The following is a 20316-nucleotide window of genomic DNA, read 5'->3' as shown; positions in this document are numbered from 1 at the left end:
GTGCAGCTGATATGAACCTTCTGTTTTTCCAGACTCTAGAAAGAGCACAGAGACACCGTAGTGCTCCAGCAAAGTTCAGGCATTAACACTCAGGCTGATGTAGCAAAAAGGTGGTATGGAAATAGCACGTGATGGCAGATTATGAAAAGATTTTTAAACATGGATGTAGCTCCAACATAAAGAACAGAAAAATTGTATTGAAACCATCAAGTAATACAATTAAAAATGTCTGAGACATTGAATCAGCCTTCAGAAAAAAAATAAGTTAATGTTTTATCCACTATATATCTTGTCCAGCTTTTGCACTGCACTTCTTTTAACAGAAGAGACATCAGCTGGGTGCATTTATATCCAGATTAAAACTACTGTATTAAATCAAATGCAGATATTCATCTCAAATGTACCTAATTTTGAGGGATGTTTATTAACAATACTCTGCTCTCATACAAAGTTGATGTCACTTGTTGAAAAGTATTTACAACAGAAATGAACCGATGTTATTTACAGTAGCGAATCATACAGCATTACATTTCTTACATGAATGATACCTTCTTGCATACTGGATCTTCGCTGCACTGTGTCACATTCAGGGCTTGGTAGGTTGAAGTATGAATGCAGATGCCTGAGGTAGGAACTTGTCTGGGAGCATAATTTAGCCCACTGACTCTAAAATTGTTTATCTGGAAAGAAAATCTGGCCACTTAAAATCTATGGTTGTTTGGCCTTCAACTGCAATGCTATTTAGTGCTTCTATAGCATCCTCCACCACAGAATATTACTTCACAGGCATGAGGTAAATTAGAACACTATTAATTCCAATTTATAGAACATGAAAATAAGGCAAAGAGATGAAGTGATTTGTTCAAAGCTGCACAGGAAATCTGAAGAGTTGAAAACGGGACCCAGGTTTCCTGCTCCCCATTCCTGTGGCTTTACCTGAAGCACATCACACCTCTGACTGAAGTGAGGAGGGGACGTGTGTACCTACAAGATATTTGCTACTAGACAAAAAATGACAACCCATAACTGACACCTCCTCCCACACTCTTTGGGAATAGGATTGGGTTTTTCCAGCAAAACCAGTATTGAATGTGTATTCTGACCAGGACTGAGGGGGAGAAGGGAAAGGAAGCAAAGTTCACAGAAGATATGGCAGTATCATGACAGGTACATTTCTCAGAGGACAATGGTAACAGTTTTACTCCCATTTACAAATATATTCCTGCCACGTTTCACCTCCTATGGGCAATTTAAAATGTCAGTTTTCCTTAGGAAAACACTATTTTTAACATCTGATACTTGTGGGAAAATGGCAAAGGATAGAAGCCAAGGAACGTTTTGCAACAGATAACAGTTTTAAGATATGTCATCTTTTGAACCTAGAGAGTAGGCTTTTATTCAGTAGAGATTAGCCCTACATTTAATATGGTTATGCAATGGATTATCTAGATTAGTTTTGTTAATTCACTGTTTATATTTTGAACAATATCTAGCAGCACATTCACTGACAGAGGAAATATGCCCTTTTTAATTTTTCCCCAACGTATGCCAGGCAACGTAACACCCTACAGACATCTGGTAGAAAGCAAGCAGAGTACCTAGTATAATCAGATTGATTAATGTCCTCTATGCACACAAATTGCAGATTTTAGAATTCCTTACATTAAATTAGTTAGCCTGGCTTCTTTGTCCAAGATGAATGTGGTGCAAGAAGTGAATAGCATGAATGGTGAAATCTAAATTAGATTTTTAAAATTCAGTTGAATCTAAATTGATAATATTAAGGAAATGTTTCTTTAATTATGAATCTTAACCTATCTCATGGCTTGGCTGACTTCCCACATTAATATACTGTCCAGGATATCAAGACACTAGGGAATTGTCCAGATTCACTGTAGTTTATCAGTTTCACATTCTCTCTCACCTTAGCAGTGTGGATTGAAAAACCATTGACAGACATTTTACAAAGATCCTTTAAACACTTCTTGTGCGGTTAGGTTTTTAAGTGCTTTTTGTTCCAAGGCTTATATTTGGGGCCTAAAGTGACCCGACACTATCCCATGAAAGTTACAAGTGACTCAAGATGATAATACAAGTAAGTGATTGACAATATATGTTCCAGAGACTTACAGCTAAAGAATGACTCATAGGAACATTTTGTTTTCAGGCATATCAGGCTGGTGAATTACGTAGTCCTTTTGTTCCCTGCCTTAGATGTGCCACACAGAATCTTTGGACCATGAGGTTATTTCCTTATTGTGTTGGCTGGCAACCTCATTTTGGTTAGATGGGTATCAATGGTGGTCTAAAAAGAGTTTCTATTACTTATAGAGTACTACTCTTAGCTTTTACTTTTAAGATTAATAACTGAATTTTAGAAAAGTGGTATTTTTCTTATGTATAAAACCTAGTACAGTGATTCTCAAAGTTTTGTACTGGTGACCCCTTTCACATAGCAAGTCTATGAGTGCAACACCCATTCGCCCCCCCCCCCCCCCTTATAAATTAAAAACACATTTTTTATATTTAAACCTATTATAAATGCTGGAGGCAAAGCAGAGTTTGAGGTGGAGGCTGCCAACTCATGACCCCCAGTTTGAAAACCTCTGGCCTAGCAATATGCAATAAAACTGAATATAATATATAGTTAGGACTATAGTTATTCTTCACCCAAACATGGATCAACCACCAGTATGTAGCAGTATTGTGTGTCAAACATACTATAGCTATGTTATATATGTATGCAAAAAACCAATTGTGTGACTTGGCAGAGCTACATATTTCTCTAACTTTGAAACAGACAGAAAACTTTCCACTGTTTGTTAAACAAATTTTATTCACAAAAGGCAATGCAAACATACTGTAGGCAAAAGGCCAGTTGGTTACTCCAATGGAACAAATCTATTAACACTCCAAATTCCCTGAAGACAGTATTTTCTATAAACTGCAATCCCCTTCTCCTTCCACCCAATAATCTTTTACTTTAGATAAGCATTTAAACTCCTCAGTTTAAATCTAGACAAACAGAAGCAGCTGGAGCCTAACCTGCAAAATGAGTTCACAGATTGCATTCAATCACACTGCACTATGGAAAAGCAGCTCACCAGGCAGGGTGAAAGTTGTCAGAATCTCCACTGACTTCAACGGTGCAATGAAAATTTACACTAGCCGAGGATCTGCCCCTTTTTATTTCTTCTTCTTCCCTTCATCTATTCAATCTTTGAAATTATTTTGATCTTTTTAGCAATCAGTTTCATGTATAATTTATCTACTGCAAGTGTAGAAAATATCCTACAAGGAGATTCACTAAATTTATAGGTACCAATCCTGCTTATATTTAATATTGTGGTGTAGAAAAATGCATAGACATAAGTACGGAAAAAGGCTCTTATAGGAAAAACAGTTACAATAAGAGAATAGAGCTGCATTTATAGCCACCACCAGCTTTCTTCTCAAAATGACTACTGCTCATTGAGTTGTACTACTCCAAAAGACAGCAGCTACGAATATGAAAGTCCACTCATCAAAACAAAATGAACACAGAACATGTTTTAAGCTTTAACAATTACATTAATGACCAATTTTATTTTGGAATACTGGAATTTCTAAAAACAGATTAAATAGACAAGGTGCTTGCCAATTCAAAGATATCTGAAATTTTAAAATCCTTTAAAACGTTTTCTGCATGGTGATACTACAGATAAATGATGTCCTCACATATTGTTCAAGTGAAAAAGTGACATTTTTACACAAGAGTTTTTAGCAGGTAGCAAACAACTCAAAGTAGAATAAAGTTTATGCAGTCTGTTTTTGACACCCATGAAACAAAGTTAAATACAATAATAAAATTCTCATTTTAAAGTTGCAGAAACTTCTATTTTATATGAAAAAGCAGAAGTTATCTACTATTTACTCCTGATATAAGACAGCAGGTATAAACCTAATGTAGAAATCTGAAGTTAAACAGTTCCTTTGGCAGCATATTTAACTACAATCAGACCTTAAAAATAAATATGATTAGGTATAGAAGAATGAAGAGAGAAAACTGATCCCATTAACACCAAAATCCTCTAAATACACAATTTTAATAACAATCAAATATTTTACACTATCTACAACTTTCAGAAATGCCTATGATTTGGATTACAAGAGATTATAGGATGCCAAATCCTGCAACATCAAGTGTCAGGGGTTTCTGTTTTGTTTTTAAGTGTGTATATCTATATATGCATGTGTATAAAATCTCAGACACAAATGGGTATATACACTATTTATACTTCATATATTATAAAGAACAAAATTTAATCAAACACTTTAATCTAACTCAGAGCCAACTCTATTAATCCCAAATAAAGATATTGGGCAATATTTATACTGTCTCAAAGACTTTGAATCCAATAAAAACTTTCCTTATATTTCAATGACAAACATGAAAAACCTTCATAAATGTTAATGGGGTTTAATTTGATTAAATTATTTGGAACAAAATAAGTCCTTGAATACAAATTTTCAAATAGCAAGAATTTTACACAGCAGTTTTTGAAATGAATTTTCTTGGTTCTTCCCCCCACCAAAAGAACACAAGGAATACATTATCAAAATGCTTTAAAAAGGTGTCATATTAAAGCACTTTACATTTATACTGAACAGCTTCACCTGGAAGGATAATGCCAAATTAAAACACTGGAGAGGAAAAACTACAGCTCCAGTTACACAAACTTGAGTTTCAAATGACCAGATAGTGAATACCTTATTGTTCCAACATGAAGCTACATCTGAACAAGATCATACTAAATAATGTATTTAGTAACAGTAAGACAAATGGAGGTGGCACTGAACAGATAGTGAGTTTTATTTTGGGAGAACACAAGGAAGATCTACCATGTAACAAGGTCTCATTTGGTAGAAAACAATGTACATCAAAACACTCATTTGTGGACATGCTTTCAGATTTCCATGCATTTAACCAAGGTATTTTGTTTATCGAAAACTTATATAAATCCATTATTCTTCCCAGTCTAAATGTCAGCCATTCATAACAAAATTAAAAATATGAATAAATATAATCATATTAAGAAGCCAAGTAAGTAACCTGGAGGAGAGTGATGTGCAAATTTCCAGAAGTTAAAATAATAAAAGGAAAGAAATCCCATATTCTTGGAAGATTATCCAGTTCTTGTAGTTCATTTACTCTTTTACAAAAACCACCCATAAAAATTAAGTGTCAGGAAAAGTCTCCAGATCTTGTTTCTTTTCCACTGAATGCTACAGGTCCTCAGGTATGAGGCGATTCCTTTTTTTAAAGGCCTGCTTGTTATTTTCAGTGTGTATCCATTCCTTATATCCAAAGAGTAAAACAGTCCCACTAACAAAGGACCTTTGCTTTGGATCCACAGTGGTATAAGTATACATTCTCAAATGTATTCATTTAGACAAGTGAACGGTGACAGTGAGAAGAAAGCCTAAAGACGAGAGCTTTCTGGTCCATAAAGCTTTGTGCTCCTGAAGCTCACCTCCACCATTTTCAAACAGAGCAAACAAGGCAGACTCCCACAGGCCCCTGATAAACAGCACTCCTGAGCCTCTCTCTAACCAAACGGAATGAGACAGCTCTCCCACATTTAAACAACAAAGACAGATTTCACAAATTGCCACCTAAGTAACCTGCAACCTCAGAGCACTTGTTACTCTGCAGCATCCCGTACCCACAAGATGCTGGCAGTACAACCCCTTCTGGAGAAGGAGCAAGAGAGGTTCCCTAGTAGCAACCCCCCACACACACACACCTAATTCCTTGTAAGGGAAACAAAAGACCCCCTTGGAACACCAAATCAAGTCTGGCAACAATCCAAAAAAACCTAGAATTTTCATATTGTTGTATTTACATGGTCCTCGTTGCCATAATATCAAGGAATAGTCTCCCTCTCCATTCACACTTGCTTTATCATGCAATTGTTCTATTATGCAATGCATCCCATAAAGCAGAACTGCTTATGGTGCAACAAACAGAACTATAATTTGTCTAAATCATTGGGGTTTGTTGGAAGAAATACTAGTGAAGTGAAAAGATGCTCTAAAACAATGGAATGGAAAAGACTACAAAAAGAACAGATAAAGCAACCTAACTAGATTTTAAAGCACCCTCTCAAGTTTCCAGAAAAAAAGGAAAGGATTCTCTTATTTGAGTTTAGATTTGAGAATGATACTCCATGAGATTGAAAGTTTTTGCTGATGGAGGCTACTTAAGTGGGGGTTGAAATCATTTATGATTTTTTTTATATCATTAGCTCAAACTGTCTTTAGAACGATTCTGAACTGTCGAATTTGAAATACATTTAACTCTGAAATAATCGCTTAGATTTATAATGAAGCAAATTGGATTGTTTATTTTAATCAAGGGAAAGTGTACTTGTATACCAACGACAGGCTATTTAAATCATGAGGATCACCAACATTTACGAATGCTTTTAGGAATATGAGCTTGGTTTATTTTCAAAGGAGAGGCTGTGGATGGTAATTTGTTTGTTGTTGCGGAACTGAATGAGGTGGAAGTGCCACAGGATAGCCTGCTCCTTGCGGCAAATTAGATGAAGAGTTCTGATAAGCTGACATATCCACAGACATTCCCATATGCTGGGTGTAAGTAGCTGACTGAAGGCCAGAGTTCTGGTTCATGTATCCGGAGTTTGCCACAGAATCTGGTCCAGAACTGCAACAGAAAAAAATCATTTTAAAACAGTGATGGTTATGATTACCAAGTTCATTTGCGTATCATACTATAAGCCATTTCAAAAGTGATTTGATTTTTCACATTTCTGAAGTAACAAAAATAGAACAAATTTTTTTAGTGACATTCAATATTCATTAAGAATTTACCCACCTCTAGACTTTTAATCTATCTGGGGGAAATCAAATCTTATATTGAAGTCTTGCTGAAGTGTTACCTTAAATATGAAGCTTGAGCAGGCTGAGTTGCTCCTGAAGAATTTATAGTTTGAGGCAGGGTCCTCAGTTGGCCCATCTGATCAGGTCCTAGACTGTAGCCTTGGGGAAGAGTGACTTGGTGCATACCCTGAACCATGTAGTTCCCACCATGTGGTTGTACAGAATATGGCTGTAAATGAAACAGAACACACACCATGCATCAACTATCTCAAAGAATGGAACTCTCCTCCCTTCTCCCATCTCCCAATAATGTAATGTGGGTGGATGGGAATTTAACAGAAGATACACAGATATTGTGTACCAGAAACTTTGTTAGAGGAAGATCAGGTGATGTTCATTTGAAGACATTTCTAGCTGCAATAAGGTATGCATCTCCCTCAGATGATAAATGCACTGCCTACATTCACACTGCCTCATTTTTCTAACTATTCCATCCTTAATTTGCACTGTTGCTATTTCAAATCACACTGTAGGCAAATGTTTTCAGCAGGAGGATGTGGTGGTGATTTTTAACCTGTACCTCCTTTGTATATACACTCTAAGAGACTTTGTAAGTTAGTATACAACAGGAAAAAAGTTAACCTTGCTATAAGAACCTTATATTAAGTCAAGAAATGCAGAAATTAACACTAAGGAGGTACAATTCACATTTGACAAAGGAGAAACAGAAGCTGAGAGACTGTTTATCAGGTTATTCATACTGGTGAAATGTTGCTTCTTAAAGACATACTTAAATTAAAAGAACATTTCCACTGTGTGTTAAATGGCATGTATCTTATGTAAATAACTGATTTTTCTTAACGTCTTTACAATTCAAGCCACAGGCAGGGTAAGCCAATGCAGTATACACACAAATCAAATATGAATATTGCACACATTGGTTTTGGATTTGGAATGAAGTATACATACATACATACATGGAAATACATAACTTTGTGCAATACAACTGTGCTTAGCACCATTTTGCTGTTTTATCCACAGCAGGAAGCAGTATCTCAGAAGAGATCAGCAATATTAAAAACTCCAGCTGTCTCATATCCAGAATTTCTTTTCTCCCCCGAAATATAATGAATTTTTCATCATTTTCAAGAGTTCAAGGCATGGCATAATAGTTAAGTGCATCTTCTTTGATGTGGCAGTTGCTATGGTAACTATTCTTTTCACACTGAACAATTAACATTCATTTAAAACCCACCTAAAATATGCAGGCACATTCTACTTTTTCTTTCTAAGTGTCTCCTTTAAATACTCCTTGCCTTTTCTCCATTTTTTGCTTTCATAAATGAACATACGTTGGGCAGATAAGAGTTCATTCTGAATCCAATATTGGAGTTATTTAACCCACTAATGCACAAAGTGCTTGTTACTTAAGAGGAGGAAAAAAAACAGATAGTGATAAACCCAAAGTGATACATCCAAAGCAGAATTACTATATCTGGAAAAAGTGCACTGTCCTAATGATGCATACCATATTAGAAAGTTCAATCATGTCCCTGAAAATAGATAGAAGAGTAACATTTTCTTTTGGGATTAAGGAAGGACATATGACTCAGTAAATCTATCCATCTGTGAAACACACAAGTGTAAAAAAATTTTTTTTGTTGAGTGACTGTCAGTGAGAAAACTGGTTAACTAGGTTGTTAAACTTCAACAGTCAGAATACAATGTCCTTCTACTAACTGTACAGCAAAGATTAACAATTGCATTTTAGTGCTAGAAGATACCTATTTTGTTCTACAGGATTTAATGATTATGAGGAAACATCAAATTGTTTAGAAGCTAGCAATAAAGCCTGTTCTCCTTTATGCCTTGTTATCACCCTTTAAAAAGAAGATGCATATTAGGAAAGCCTCTGTTTTCTGGAAAGGGTACTGACCTGCACTGGAACACCAGCTGATGTGGGTGGATAATGTGCTGGAGGATGGACCTTTGAATAGGCTGAATACATAGGCGCTTCATTCATCAGTTTATTACAGAGTTCCAAGGCTTCTAGAACTTTCACATTCAATTCAGATAATTCTGAATGTTTCCTAATTAAAAAACAAACAATTTACTCAAAGCTCCTTCAGAGTTACTTATGCCTCTGGGTATTTTGCAACAGTTAAACTAAGACTGTGCTTAAAGAGCTTCTTAACTAAATAAGAAAATATATATATTTTTTTAAAAAAGACATTTATTTGTATTTTTAAGATGTCCAGCTCCATTCCCAGTTATCATACTGATGGAACTTGGGAAGGTAGGCAAGAGAAGAGGTTGGGGATCCTTCTTATAGTCAAATTGAAAAAGCAACTCGGTCAGTCTCTCTTTGCTATCTTCGCCTTTTACCCATTTATCATCAAGTCTCCTCAAAGGTCTAGGAGAAATCACTGCATTTGAGTACGTTCCCTTATCGATAACAGTAATCAGCAAATTGAAAATTAGGCTCAGATAATTTTAGATGTACTGCTACTGGTGTCAATGAAAAACTGAAACTGTACATTCCTCCCTATTTAGATTGGAAGCTCTTTAGGGCAGGAACTGTATCTTATTATTTACTTGTACAGTACCCAAAACACAACAGGGTCCAGATCTTGTTTGGGGCCTAAAAAAATGAAAATCAAACTAAATATTAAAAAGTTAAAACAAATAAAGAGTGAGCTTGTCAATTTTCTATTCCATAAGATTTTCTATTTTAGGTAGGTGAAAAAGAGCACAGGTATACTAAAACCCTCACAAATAAAGATGAAGCCTATGTAACAGTGTTGTACTCCTTGTTTGAAAACACAAGAAAGAGATTATGGCTCACCTATCAATCTCCTCTAGTTTTTCATCTATCATAGGACCCATCTGTTGACAGATGTCTGTGAATACAAAAAAGTGTTAATATATTGTACAATTAAAACTTTAAGCCTAGCCCTGGGTAAGAATATATTTTAGCTGAATACACCCATATTAATGGAAAGAGTATAATATTTGTTTACTACCTAGTCTTTTTTTTTAAATTTGCTCTTAATTTTAAATATTGTAATTAAAGACAACCAATAATTTTCCAGTTATTCCAAAAGAGGAGGAGAATCAAGAATTAGTTTGCTATATAAACTAGAACTACTGCCTACAAACAGCATTGAAATTTCTCCAAATTTCTCAAATAATCTTCTCAAAACTGCTTCATCTACATCTAATGAAAATCAATTACTTTAGAGCTACAGCACACCATAATACCACCAATGAAACTGCATATTGCATGACCTTTAGGAATTCACGCCATGACACCAGAGATTTAAAAGTCACTAAATATATTGTCAAGAAAAGAATTACAATGTAAAATACACCTTTCATCTAATTTTTAAGTGTACACTGTCCATTAAGGAAAGGATATTTAATAAGAGAAAATATGTCACTATATAAACCTATGGTATGCCCACACCTTAAATACTGCATGCAGTTTTGGTTGTTCCATCTCAAAAAAAGATATTAGAATTGGAAAAGGTACAGAGACGGCCAATAAAAATGGAACAGCTTTCATATGAGGAGAAATTAAAAAGAAGGGGGTTATTCAGAGTAGAAACGAGACAACAAAAGGGGGATGATAGAAATCTATAAAATCATGAATAGTATGGAGAAAGTGAATAAGGAAGTGTTATTTACCCCTTCACAAAACACATGAACCAGGGGTCACCCAATGAAATGAATAGGCAGCAGATTTAAAACAAAAATAAGGAAGTACTTCTTCACACAATGCACAGTCAACTTGTGGAACTCGTTGCCAGGGGGATGCTGTAAAGGCCAAAAGTATAACTGTGTTCAAAAAGAATTAGGTAAGTTCACAGAGGATAGGTCCATTGGGGCTATTAGCTGAGATGGACAGGGATAGAACCCCAGGCTCTGGGTGTCCCTAAACCTCTGACTGCCAGACGCTGGGATTGGATGACAGGGGATAAATCACTTGATAAATTCCCATTATGTTAATTCCCTCTGAAGCATCTGGTACTGGCCATTGTCAGAAGACAAGATACTGGGCTAGACAGACCATTGGTGTAACCCAGTATGGCCATTCTCATGTTTTTTTCACAGTGATATAGTATTTTAAAACATCTATCCGACTATAGTTCACCCAGTCTGAAGAAAGAGATTTAGTTGAACTATATGCTCCCCCACCCTCTTAGCATAATTTCTCTAAGAACAGAAATGGCATCAATTTTTTCCTTCCTAGCACACACAAAAAAGATATTTTGATTAGTTTAGGGAATTTTTTTTTTAATGTGTGCATGAACATGTTCATATGAGATACTCCAGGAGAAGCTCTTGACAGGCAGCGAACACATTTTCATATAGCATAACAGGATTTGAAAATAGCAAACACTATTACCAGTTTATTTACCCAGAGTCACTTGTTCCTCCGGGACAAATAGCTCCACCTCAAGCAGAGTTCTGACAGCACTCTGACAACATGGGTCCTTCAAAGTGATGTTGTCAGTGCCCTAACTTTCAGAGGCTGAGCAAGTCACTTATGCAATATATAACAATAATTCTGTTTAAGTAACAATTGCAGATTTTGGTCCCAACCATATACTAGCCTAACACCCCCCAAGACCCAAGCCCAACATATCTATTGGAGCCTTCTATCAGTACAGACCAAGAGCACTTTTACATTTAAAACCCAGAGACCTAGCAAGTAAAATGAGAGAAACAAACAAAAACAAATTATGTTTTTGTTATTGGCTGTAGAATGAGATACTAAAGTTAGCATGTTTAGGAATACTCATAAGAATACCTTCTAAGTCTAGAAGATCTGGTGAATCAGGCTTTGCATCGGTAGGATCTATACTCTGAAGTACCTGCAGCGCTCTATCCATTTTATCCTGAATGACAGATAAAAGATTTTTAAAATGTAGTTATTTCTAAAACATAGCACAGAGTTCTCTAGTTTTCGTTTCAAAATGGAAAAATGCCTTTTTTATAAAGAGATCTAAACAAAATTTTTCTCCACTGTCTATTTTCACCAGTCAGCACAGAAAGATGTTGTGATAGCAGAGAAGTCACCCTAGCACACCTCTTTCAGTCAGGTGTGGTGCTGCAGCTTGGCTCTACTTGAGCTTCCCTTCACCTGGGTTATAAGCAAGTCCAGACAGACCTTTTTACCAAAGAACACCCCCTTCCAAGAGTCATTTATTAATGACAGTCCGAAGCGTAAGGCAGACCTTACTCAGATGCACCTGGGGACATTCATCATCTTGGGCTCAGTCCAACTACTTTTTCCTTCAGGAGATACTTCTTTCCTGTGCCTGGAAACAGTCTCTTTTTGGAACCCCTCCCAGTTCCTTCTATAGATTACTCCTTTTCAGTCCTTCCTTAATGAGCTTCCCCCTTCTCTCAGCTCATTCCCAATTGGTTGGTGGGGAAGGGGAGCCTTGCCCTGCCCTCTTTGCAAGGCTCCTGGCCCTGGACTCTTAAAGGTACAATGACAGGATTTCCTCCCCAGCACCACTAAATCCTGGGACTGCTTTCTCTCTACCCATATCCCCCTTACGTCCTTATATCTATTGCTTTCAAACCTTAAAGGGCCACTACTCCCTTAAGTGGCAGACTACCCCATCACAGATGTAAGGACTAATATTTTCATAAAACTTGTATAAAACACTTAACACCACATTTTGTATCCATTGAAAGTGTCTGTTTCCAGAACAAGATATTAGAAGGTACTAGTGGACTCAAGAGTGTTTAAGGCTAGACTGGCAACGCTCAAAGAGTATTGGAGATCCAAGCAGCCACATGTCAACCTTTCACACATCCTCTATACCTGTCAAAAAATGCATGTGTTCTGGAATGCTATATTCAGTGCTCTCTCAAGAGAGAGATTTTAAGAAAAAGGAAATCTGCAATTCCTCCCTCATACACAGACTGGCTGAGTGAGCGCTCTACTACTGCATTCATGGAAAAAGTGACTAACAGAAGCGTGTGGAAAAAATACAAGGAAGTCTAGTCACACATGAAACTATTGCATACCTTTGTAGTTTAGTATATATTAGTTTCCGATACTTGCTGACTACGTTCTTACTTATTTATCTATTTAGTCACTTCAATTATTAATGCCCTACATGACCTTTATAGGTACAGGTGTTCATCCTCCCGCACCCCCCATGGTTTTGTTGTGAACACTGAACTTTATTATTTATACGCTATTTTCACTTTGTGTATGTATTTCTATATATTGTGTTTCATTATATGCAATATAAAAACAATCAAACAAGTTTCTAAAATGATTGCATACCTCATCTATATAAACAGGTTCAGGTTCTGCTTTCTTAACTTCTTCAGTAGTATCTTCAGTAACAGGGGCTTTATCCACAGTAGCTAAGAGAACATGAATGTCAGTTCCTCTTCTTCATCTTTGTTACTATACTATCCTAAAAATATACCCTCCTATTCTCAAAAAACAAATATTCAACACTGCATAGTTTAATCTGTTTCCTTAGACCCGAGTACAAATACACTCTTTGATGTCAAAGAGAACTTAAAAAAAGCAAATGACTCCCAGAAAGTGATGCTCTTAGGTCTTCGAAGCAGGGAGAAAACATTGCATTACAGCAAAACAAATTCCAAGTTGATCAGTTTCTGAATGTGATAGGCTCTACTTGGAATTCAGTCCATTGTTCCTTGGACAAAGATCCAAAACTGTGAATCAGACTCCAGCAAGGGTACGTGTCTATTTGACCTCCACCAGTTTCTAAAACAACCCTATCACTCACACACATTTTATACCATGGAATTTTAAGATGCCTGTGTAAATGTTTAGCATTACTTACAGAGACAAGGTGGGTGAGGTAATATCCTTTATTGGACCAACCTCTGTTGGTGAGAGAGACTTGTCTCTCTAATATCTTGGGACCAATATGGCTACAACAACACTGTATACATAGAGTTACTTCTGAAAGTACTGGTGTGAATCAAACTATCAATTTTTACCTTAAACTGAGTTAGGATATGTCTATACTACCTGCCGGATCGGCGGGCAGCAATCGATCCAACAGGAGTCGACTTAGCGCGTCTAGTCTAGATGCGATAAATCGACCCCCGAGCACTCTCCCGTCGACTGCCTGTACGAGAGGCGCAGGCAGAGTCCACGCAGGAGTGGCAGCAGTCGACTCACCGCAGTGAAGACACCGGTGAGTAGGTCTAAGTACGTCAACTTCAGTTCGTTATTCACATAGCTGAAGTTGCATAACTTAGATCGATCCTCCCTCCCTCCCCCCCTGCAGTAAAGACCAGGTCTTAGACATGAGCATGAATATAATTCAGTGTTAAACTCATGTCTAATGGCGCACAGAGTCCAAGCTATATTCCAGCAACAGTTTAGGTGGTAGGTTACTGGATTCAAATATAATTTGTTCTTCATGAGGACTAGAGTACATGAAATAACAAAACCAGCTTTCTGTAACAGGAAAGTACAGTGGTTTAACAAAAAGGAGACAAAAACGGGTGAAAATCCTAGTTCCACTGAAGCCAAAGGCAAAATTCCCACTGACTTAAATTGGGTCAGGATTCCATCCCTGGATTCTCTTCCTGGTATACTGCGTGACCCTGGGCAAGTCACTGTACTGAGGGATTAAAGAGAAGCCAAGTTGAATATTTCACTTGCCCACCTTTTTAAAGCATCGTGTGGTAGATTTTAATATGTAACTTACCTGTCTCAGGTTCTTCATTTAAGTTAGAGGATACAAAGTTAGATGGGAATAGACCTACTCCTCTCTGATTTTCACCTTTCCACCAATTGGCATCACTGAGGAATTAAAACGTTTAATTAGAAAATTTTAAACATTCATACCATTAAAAGCTAAATTTACAAATAGTTTCTAAATAGCTGGAGGTTCTTATTCCATCATTCTATCTTTCAGTTATTAAGGAGGTATTAGAAACCATAAGTGCTATTAATATAACGTTAATCCTCAACCCTCTAACTCAGGCAAAACTTCATCAATATCAGTGACAACATTGCCCAAATAAAGGCTGTGCGCCCATTGGAGCAAATTGCTGAGTACCTTCTGCAAAGTGCACAGGAGTTGAGGGCTTAGAACAACTTGCAGGATCAGGCCTATAGGACCTACAATGTTCTGTGTTATTCTACTGTTGAGTACAGTAGTGGAGGCAATTCAAGTCAAAAGATACTGTCAACTTAGGAATTACACACTGCCTGAAATTCACCCACACACTGCAACTCAAAAATTAACGTTTATTTTCTTCAATTTTGTGCATTTGACAACACTTTGTCTCAATACAGTCTGTTTCTCTGATTTATATGGGACTTTCACCCAGCAACAGAGGAGAGGAAAAGCATTTTTACAGACAGGAAAACTGTAGTAGTAACACACCAAAAATCAGCAGGATCATTCAGGGGGAGATGTAGTGCCTGAATCTTCTTTTAACTTGTCACAAATTTTGAGTTGACTGTGTCCCACTAACTGAACCTAAACATTGTACAAATACTACACAAATTGGGAAAAACAAGGCAGAGCTACAGTTTCTGCTCTAATGCCTACGAGCAGAAAAAGGAGGAACAGTAAGTCACTGTTTGCTAAATAAGGACAATGCTGGCAGAGAATTAACTTTTATTTTCCAGCTGAAGTCAGGGCAGTGGTGGTGGCAGCAGCAACAATGAAGAGTAAAATTAAAAATTAAAGAAGTCTATGACTGTCCCGTTAAGACTACATCCATAATTAGTCTGTAAAGCACTTGGATGATTTAAAAGGACAACGTAACTGTTAAATATTGTCAATCATTTTGTACCTGAATAAATATGGACACAGTCAGTAGCCAGGGCTTTCATCATTTCTAGATGGAGCTTGAATTTATTATATGCCATTACTGGATGTACAGTGCGCTTTATGTCAGGGTCAAAAGCAAAAATCCTTGCCTCTAAGTACTTACAGACTAAAGACACAAACAGTACAGATCTAAACTGAAGACAAATGAAATGTGGATGTTAATAAAGGGCTCTGTTGACTTCAACAGAAGATCCATGCACAGGCAAGCTAAAAGTAATTGAAAGAAAAATGAGAGATGCTTAGATATTATTAATTGGAAAGCAGTCCCAAGTGTAACGCATGGTGTAAAAGAAGGCAATATCAGGAGTCGTAGAAAGAAAAAGAATACAGTCAGGACACAGCTCACAAAGAACCAATTTAAACGTTCACAGCCAACATCATGTTTCAATAGTAAAATACACCTTCATCTAAACACACTGTACCTGTCATCCAAAACGATGATAATTTCTCCACTTTTAAAGGTGAGCTCATTGTCCTCAACAGCTTCAAAGTCATACAGGGCTCGCACCTTCCTTAAGACCTTCTGATTGTTCTGTTGAATTTCTGCAGATGGGTATAAGGATTTAGTTTCCGTTTGCTGCTGTTTCTGCTCTTGCAGAGATAATTCAATAGCTACGGTTTGGAAAATAAAAAAAGTAAGTCTGTATATTTTATTATTTATGTATGAATAATTTTAGTTTCTGAAACGAGAAAAGTGAAAGACCAATTTCATATAATATATTTTAAAAATGACGTGCACAATATAGATCTGTTTTTCAGACTAGAGGTATTTTGAATTCAAATTCCTTATTCTTAAACTTTTAACCTGTCTAAACTCCAATAAGTTTACTTAGCCCTGCAATTTGAAAGTTCAAAAGAAACTAGCCATGAACAAGTTCTGAAATATATTATAAAACCAAAAAATGTTAATTACAATAGGAATTTCAAGATCACTATAAGACAGCTTTCATGCTAAGACAGTGATGTTATTGATAGTACCAGAAATCCGTATACAAATTCTTTGCTGTGTCACGTGAGTAAGGATATCTGCACAACATGAGAGCATAAAGAATAAAAACATTTTAAAGCCTCCACCTTTCAGAGTGGACAGATGGGGAGGGGAGGAAGAGAAGGGATGGGGCAGAAGGGAAGAGGAGATCAAGAGCTCTATAAAGAGGAGGAACAGCTGCAGTACAAGCAGTCCCTCCAAGGCCCATGCCAGTGGACTGCATATGAGTAATACCTCTTATCCACCTCCTCCTCCAAAGCTTTTTCAAAAACAGCATATTATTATTTCCTGGCCTCCCACATCGTTATCACTTCCCATTCTGTGGAACAGTTTTCTCTGGGTACAGTTTTCTTTTTTAGTGGAAAATTTATGCATGTTAACAAAATGTGTTTCAGAGCACAAGTATAGAACACTTATAAGTGTTACATTTCTAACCAAAGGCTGTGACTAATAATTTACCTTTAGCTATATCTTCATCTTCTTTGTTTTTGCTTGATGATGCACCATTCTTGGCAGCACTTGTGAGAGTCTGCAAATGAATTGGCAACAAGAATACAGCTATGTTTCAAGCAAAAAAGAAAGTTCTACAGTGCCTTTAAAGAAATGTATATGTAACAGTATTACATACTTACCTCACCATCATTTCACGCCATCAAGTGGAGATTCCTCACCCCCCCCCTTTTTTTAAATTTACTCCCCACGGCTTCAGTTTTTGTGTGTTCTAGACACAAGGAAACCATTTATTACTATTTATTATTTCCACCCCTCTCTGCAGGACAGTATGCCCTCGGCCTCTCATACTCCCCACTGTTGCAATGCAATTCCCTCTAAGCACAGCAACAGCAGAGGAAGTCAACTAAACAGCATCTAGGTTAGGACTTAAAGAAAGGAGAAAGACCTTTTTGTTGTGAGGACGAAGAGCCACCCTCCACCCCTATGAGCGTGGGGTGTGAGGGAGAAAGGAAGTAAAACTGGTCATCTGCTACATTAAAGAGATTAACAGGAAAAAAGCAAGGAGCATATACAACAGCGTGGGATTTTCCTTGAAGCTTTCATAAACCCTAGCAGAGAAGGGGCCTTGAGGCCCAGCAACAGTACATTCAGTGTAAGGCCCTAGCAATGATACTGTTTCTCATGTATCAGAGGGGTAGCCGTGTTAGTCTGAATCTGTAAAAAGCAACAGAGGCTACCTTTATACCATCTTACAGCAAAAAAATTCCAGGACCAGACTCCAAAGAGAAACTGCTGAGCTCCAGTTCATTTGCAAATTTGACACCATCAGATCAGGATTAAACAAAGACTGTGAATGGCTTTCCAACTACAGAAGCAGTTTCTCCTCCCTTGGTGTTCACACCTCAACTGCTAGCAGAGCACCTCACCCTCCCTGATTGAACTAACCTCGTTATCTCCATACTGATTTATACCTGCCTCTGGAGATTTCCATTACTTGCATCTGAAGAAGTGAGATTCTTACCCACAAAAGCTTATGCTCCTAATACTTCTGTTAGTCTTAAAAGTGCCACAGGACCCTCTGTTGCTTTTTACTGTTTCTCATGAGTCCTAACAAACATTTTTTGCAAGAACAAATGTTAATGAACAATGAAACCTTCAATCTCACTTGTTTGTAGGGCAATGCATGAGGTAATGTAACTGAAACATTCAGCCTGTCAAGACCCAAACAAAAAATTTTATCCTCAAGAGAGACAATGAAGCGTAACTCGTTATCAGTAGTTCAGCAGTGCAAGCCTGGTTGAAGAACTCTCCATCCATGAATTCAAATCTTTGCCATATCTGTCATTTACAGCATATGCTTTTACCTCCAATTCCAGACTCTTAGTTTTGTTCTGACAAGTCCCAGCTGGCTAGCAGACAAAAAGCACCTCCCTCAATGTTAAGTAGGGCAAGATTCAAAGTTCATGAAATTATTGTATGCAGCACACAATACTTTGTCTTTTTGTTTAGGGATTATTCTAGCCAAATTCTGGAATGTACCATACACCTATTATCCAGAGAACTAGCCATACTAGCTATAAGAGATACCAGGATAGATACCAGGTAGCCCCATCACGCAGAGGAAGGGCAATTCCTGAAATGAAAGGATGGTTGTGTGGTTAAGAAACAGGACAGGGACTTAGGAGATCTGTTTCCAGCTCTGCAACAGATTAAACGCATCTGGTAGATCACTTGACCTCTCCGTGCCTCAGCTCCCCATCTGGACAACAGGGATAACAATACTCATCTCATGGGGCATCATGAGGAGAAATAAGTTAACGTGTGAGGTGTTCAAATAGTCACCTTTGGTGCTACAGAAACACCTAGAAACTGCACTGTAGGGAGGACTCACAACAGGCAAGGCATTTAAATTCAAGCTACTGGACACCTCAGAAAAGTTTTGACTTAGTCTGGGATGGTCAGGCATCAGGTGCCACTCCAGTTTCCACAGTGGCAGCATGCAGCACAACTTAGTCATCCGCTCATACATTCTGAAGGCAGGAAAGAAGTAAAAGAGCAAAATGAACAGATGTGTGCCTGGTTGTGGAAGGGAGAAGGTCACTCCTAAACTGGGACCCAAAGGTACCTCTGGTTTTATAACCTGCTCTTTAAACAGCAACAGAAAGATGTCATTTCAATAGATTATTGGTCTCTTATCCCCATATTCATAACACAAGCACATCATTAGAAATCTAATATAAATAAAGTCTTTTGGCATGTGTCAGATCAGAATTATATCTGTCATTACCTGAGATCCAGCTGTAGGAAAAGTTACTCCCTCTTCTTTAAGAGATTTAATAGTTGCAGATATTAAGCTAAATTGAGGGTCCTTTTGAAAATCTTCTGACCACTCCATCATTAAAGCTTTTAGCTTTTCACAAACTTTAGGATGAGCCTATAAGACAAAGTTAAATAACTGTGTAGAGTGGGATGTTTATAGACATAAAAAGAGCAGAAATCACTATATGCCAATAATTCAAAACCCTGTAACGTAAAAGGAGATTCAACAACTTTATGTGAGTGTTTATTATGATTGTATATGATGTTGCCATGTCTTAAATAGTGCATTATATCTTACAAAAAAGAGTATTATACATATAGGTCTAGAGCCTGGAAGTGCAGCATGGACCTTTTCTACCACCAATGGATTCTGGTATCACAACCAGCATATCTAGCTCCTGGAGGATCAATATAGGATGATACCTCCAGTAGCACAGAGCCAGCACAGCAGCTCCAATACCAGCTCCAACTCTCAAACTGGGGGTTGCAAGGCTTTTACATGGGGGGGGTTGCGAGCTGTCAATCTCCACTCCAAACCCTGCTTTGCCTCCAGCATTTATAATGGTGTTAAACATATTTTAAAAAGTGTTTTTAATTTATAAGGGGGGGGGGGTCGCACTCAGAGGCTTGCTATGTGAAAGGGGTCACCAGTAAAAACATTTGAGAGCCACTGTCCTATACCATATTCCCTCTAATGCAAGGTAGGGGGCATCGCTGTGTCCCCCCAACAGTCTACTGAAATGTGGCTACTGTTTTTGTCTCATGTTTGTTATACAACAAATCTCAAAAGCTCTAAATTTTTCACAGAAC

General features: G+C 37.4%; 1 protein-coding gene across 2 annotated transcripts in view; it reads right to left on the bottom strand.

Annotated features, from left to right (window-relative positions):
* Positions 1 to 2816: 2816 nt before the first annotated feature.
* Positions 2817 to 20316, bottom strand: part of STAM2 (signal transducing adaptor molecule 2) — a 36863-nt gene continuing 19363 nt past the window's right edge. The window contains exons 5-14 of one of the 2 annotated variants that reach the window (XM_054043345.1): positions 19475 to 19621; positions 17194 to 17263; positions 16169 to 16358; positions 14610 to 14704; positions 13196 to 13278; positions 11699 to 11786; positions 9731 to 9785; positions 8822 to 8975; positions 6945 to 7114; positions 2817 to 6709 (exon numbers count right to left, since the gene is read on the bottom strand). In XM_054043345.1, coding sequence (XP_053899320.1) covers positions 6493 to 6709; positions 6945 to 7114; positions 8822 to 8975; positions 9731 to 9785; positions 11699 to 11786; positions 13196 to 13278; positions 14610 to 14704; positions 16169 to 16358; positions 17194 to 17263; positions 19475 to 19621 — 1269 coding nt within the window. In that variant the 3' untranslated portion in view covers positions 2817 to 6492. The remainder of the gene's footprint in view (positions 6710 to 6944; positions 7115 to 8821; positions 8976 to 9730; positions 9786 to 11698; positions 11787 to 13195; positions 13279 to 14609; positions 14705 to 16168; positions 16359 to 17193; positions 17264 to 19474; positions 19622 to 20316) is intronic. The other variant, XM_054043346.1, reaches the window with a different exon arrangement.

Source organism: Malaclemys terrapin, chromosome 11, assembly GCF_027887155.1.
Source record: "Malaclemys terrapin pileata isolate rMalTer1 chromosome 11, rMalTer1.hap1, whole genome shotgun sequence".
NCBI classification, from domain to species: Eukaryota; Metazoa; Chordata; order Testudines; family Emydidae; genus Malaclemys; species Malaclemys terrapin.
The sequence above is the reverse complement of the archived record's forward strand: the minus strand, read 5'-3'. Positions and strand labels throughout refer to the sequence as shown.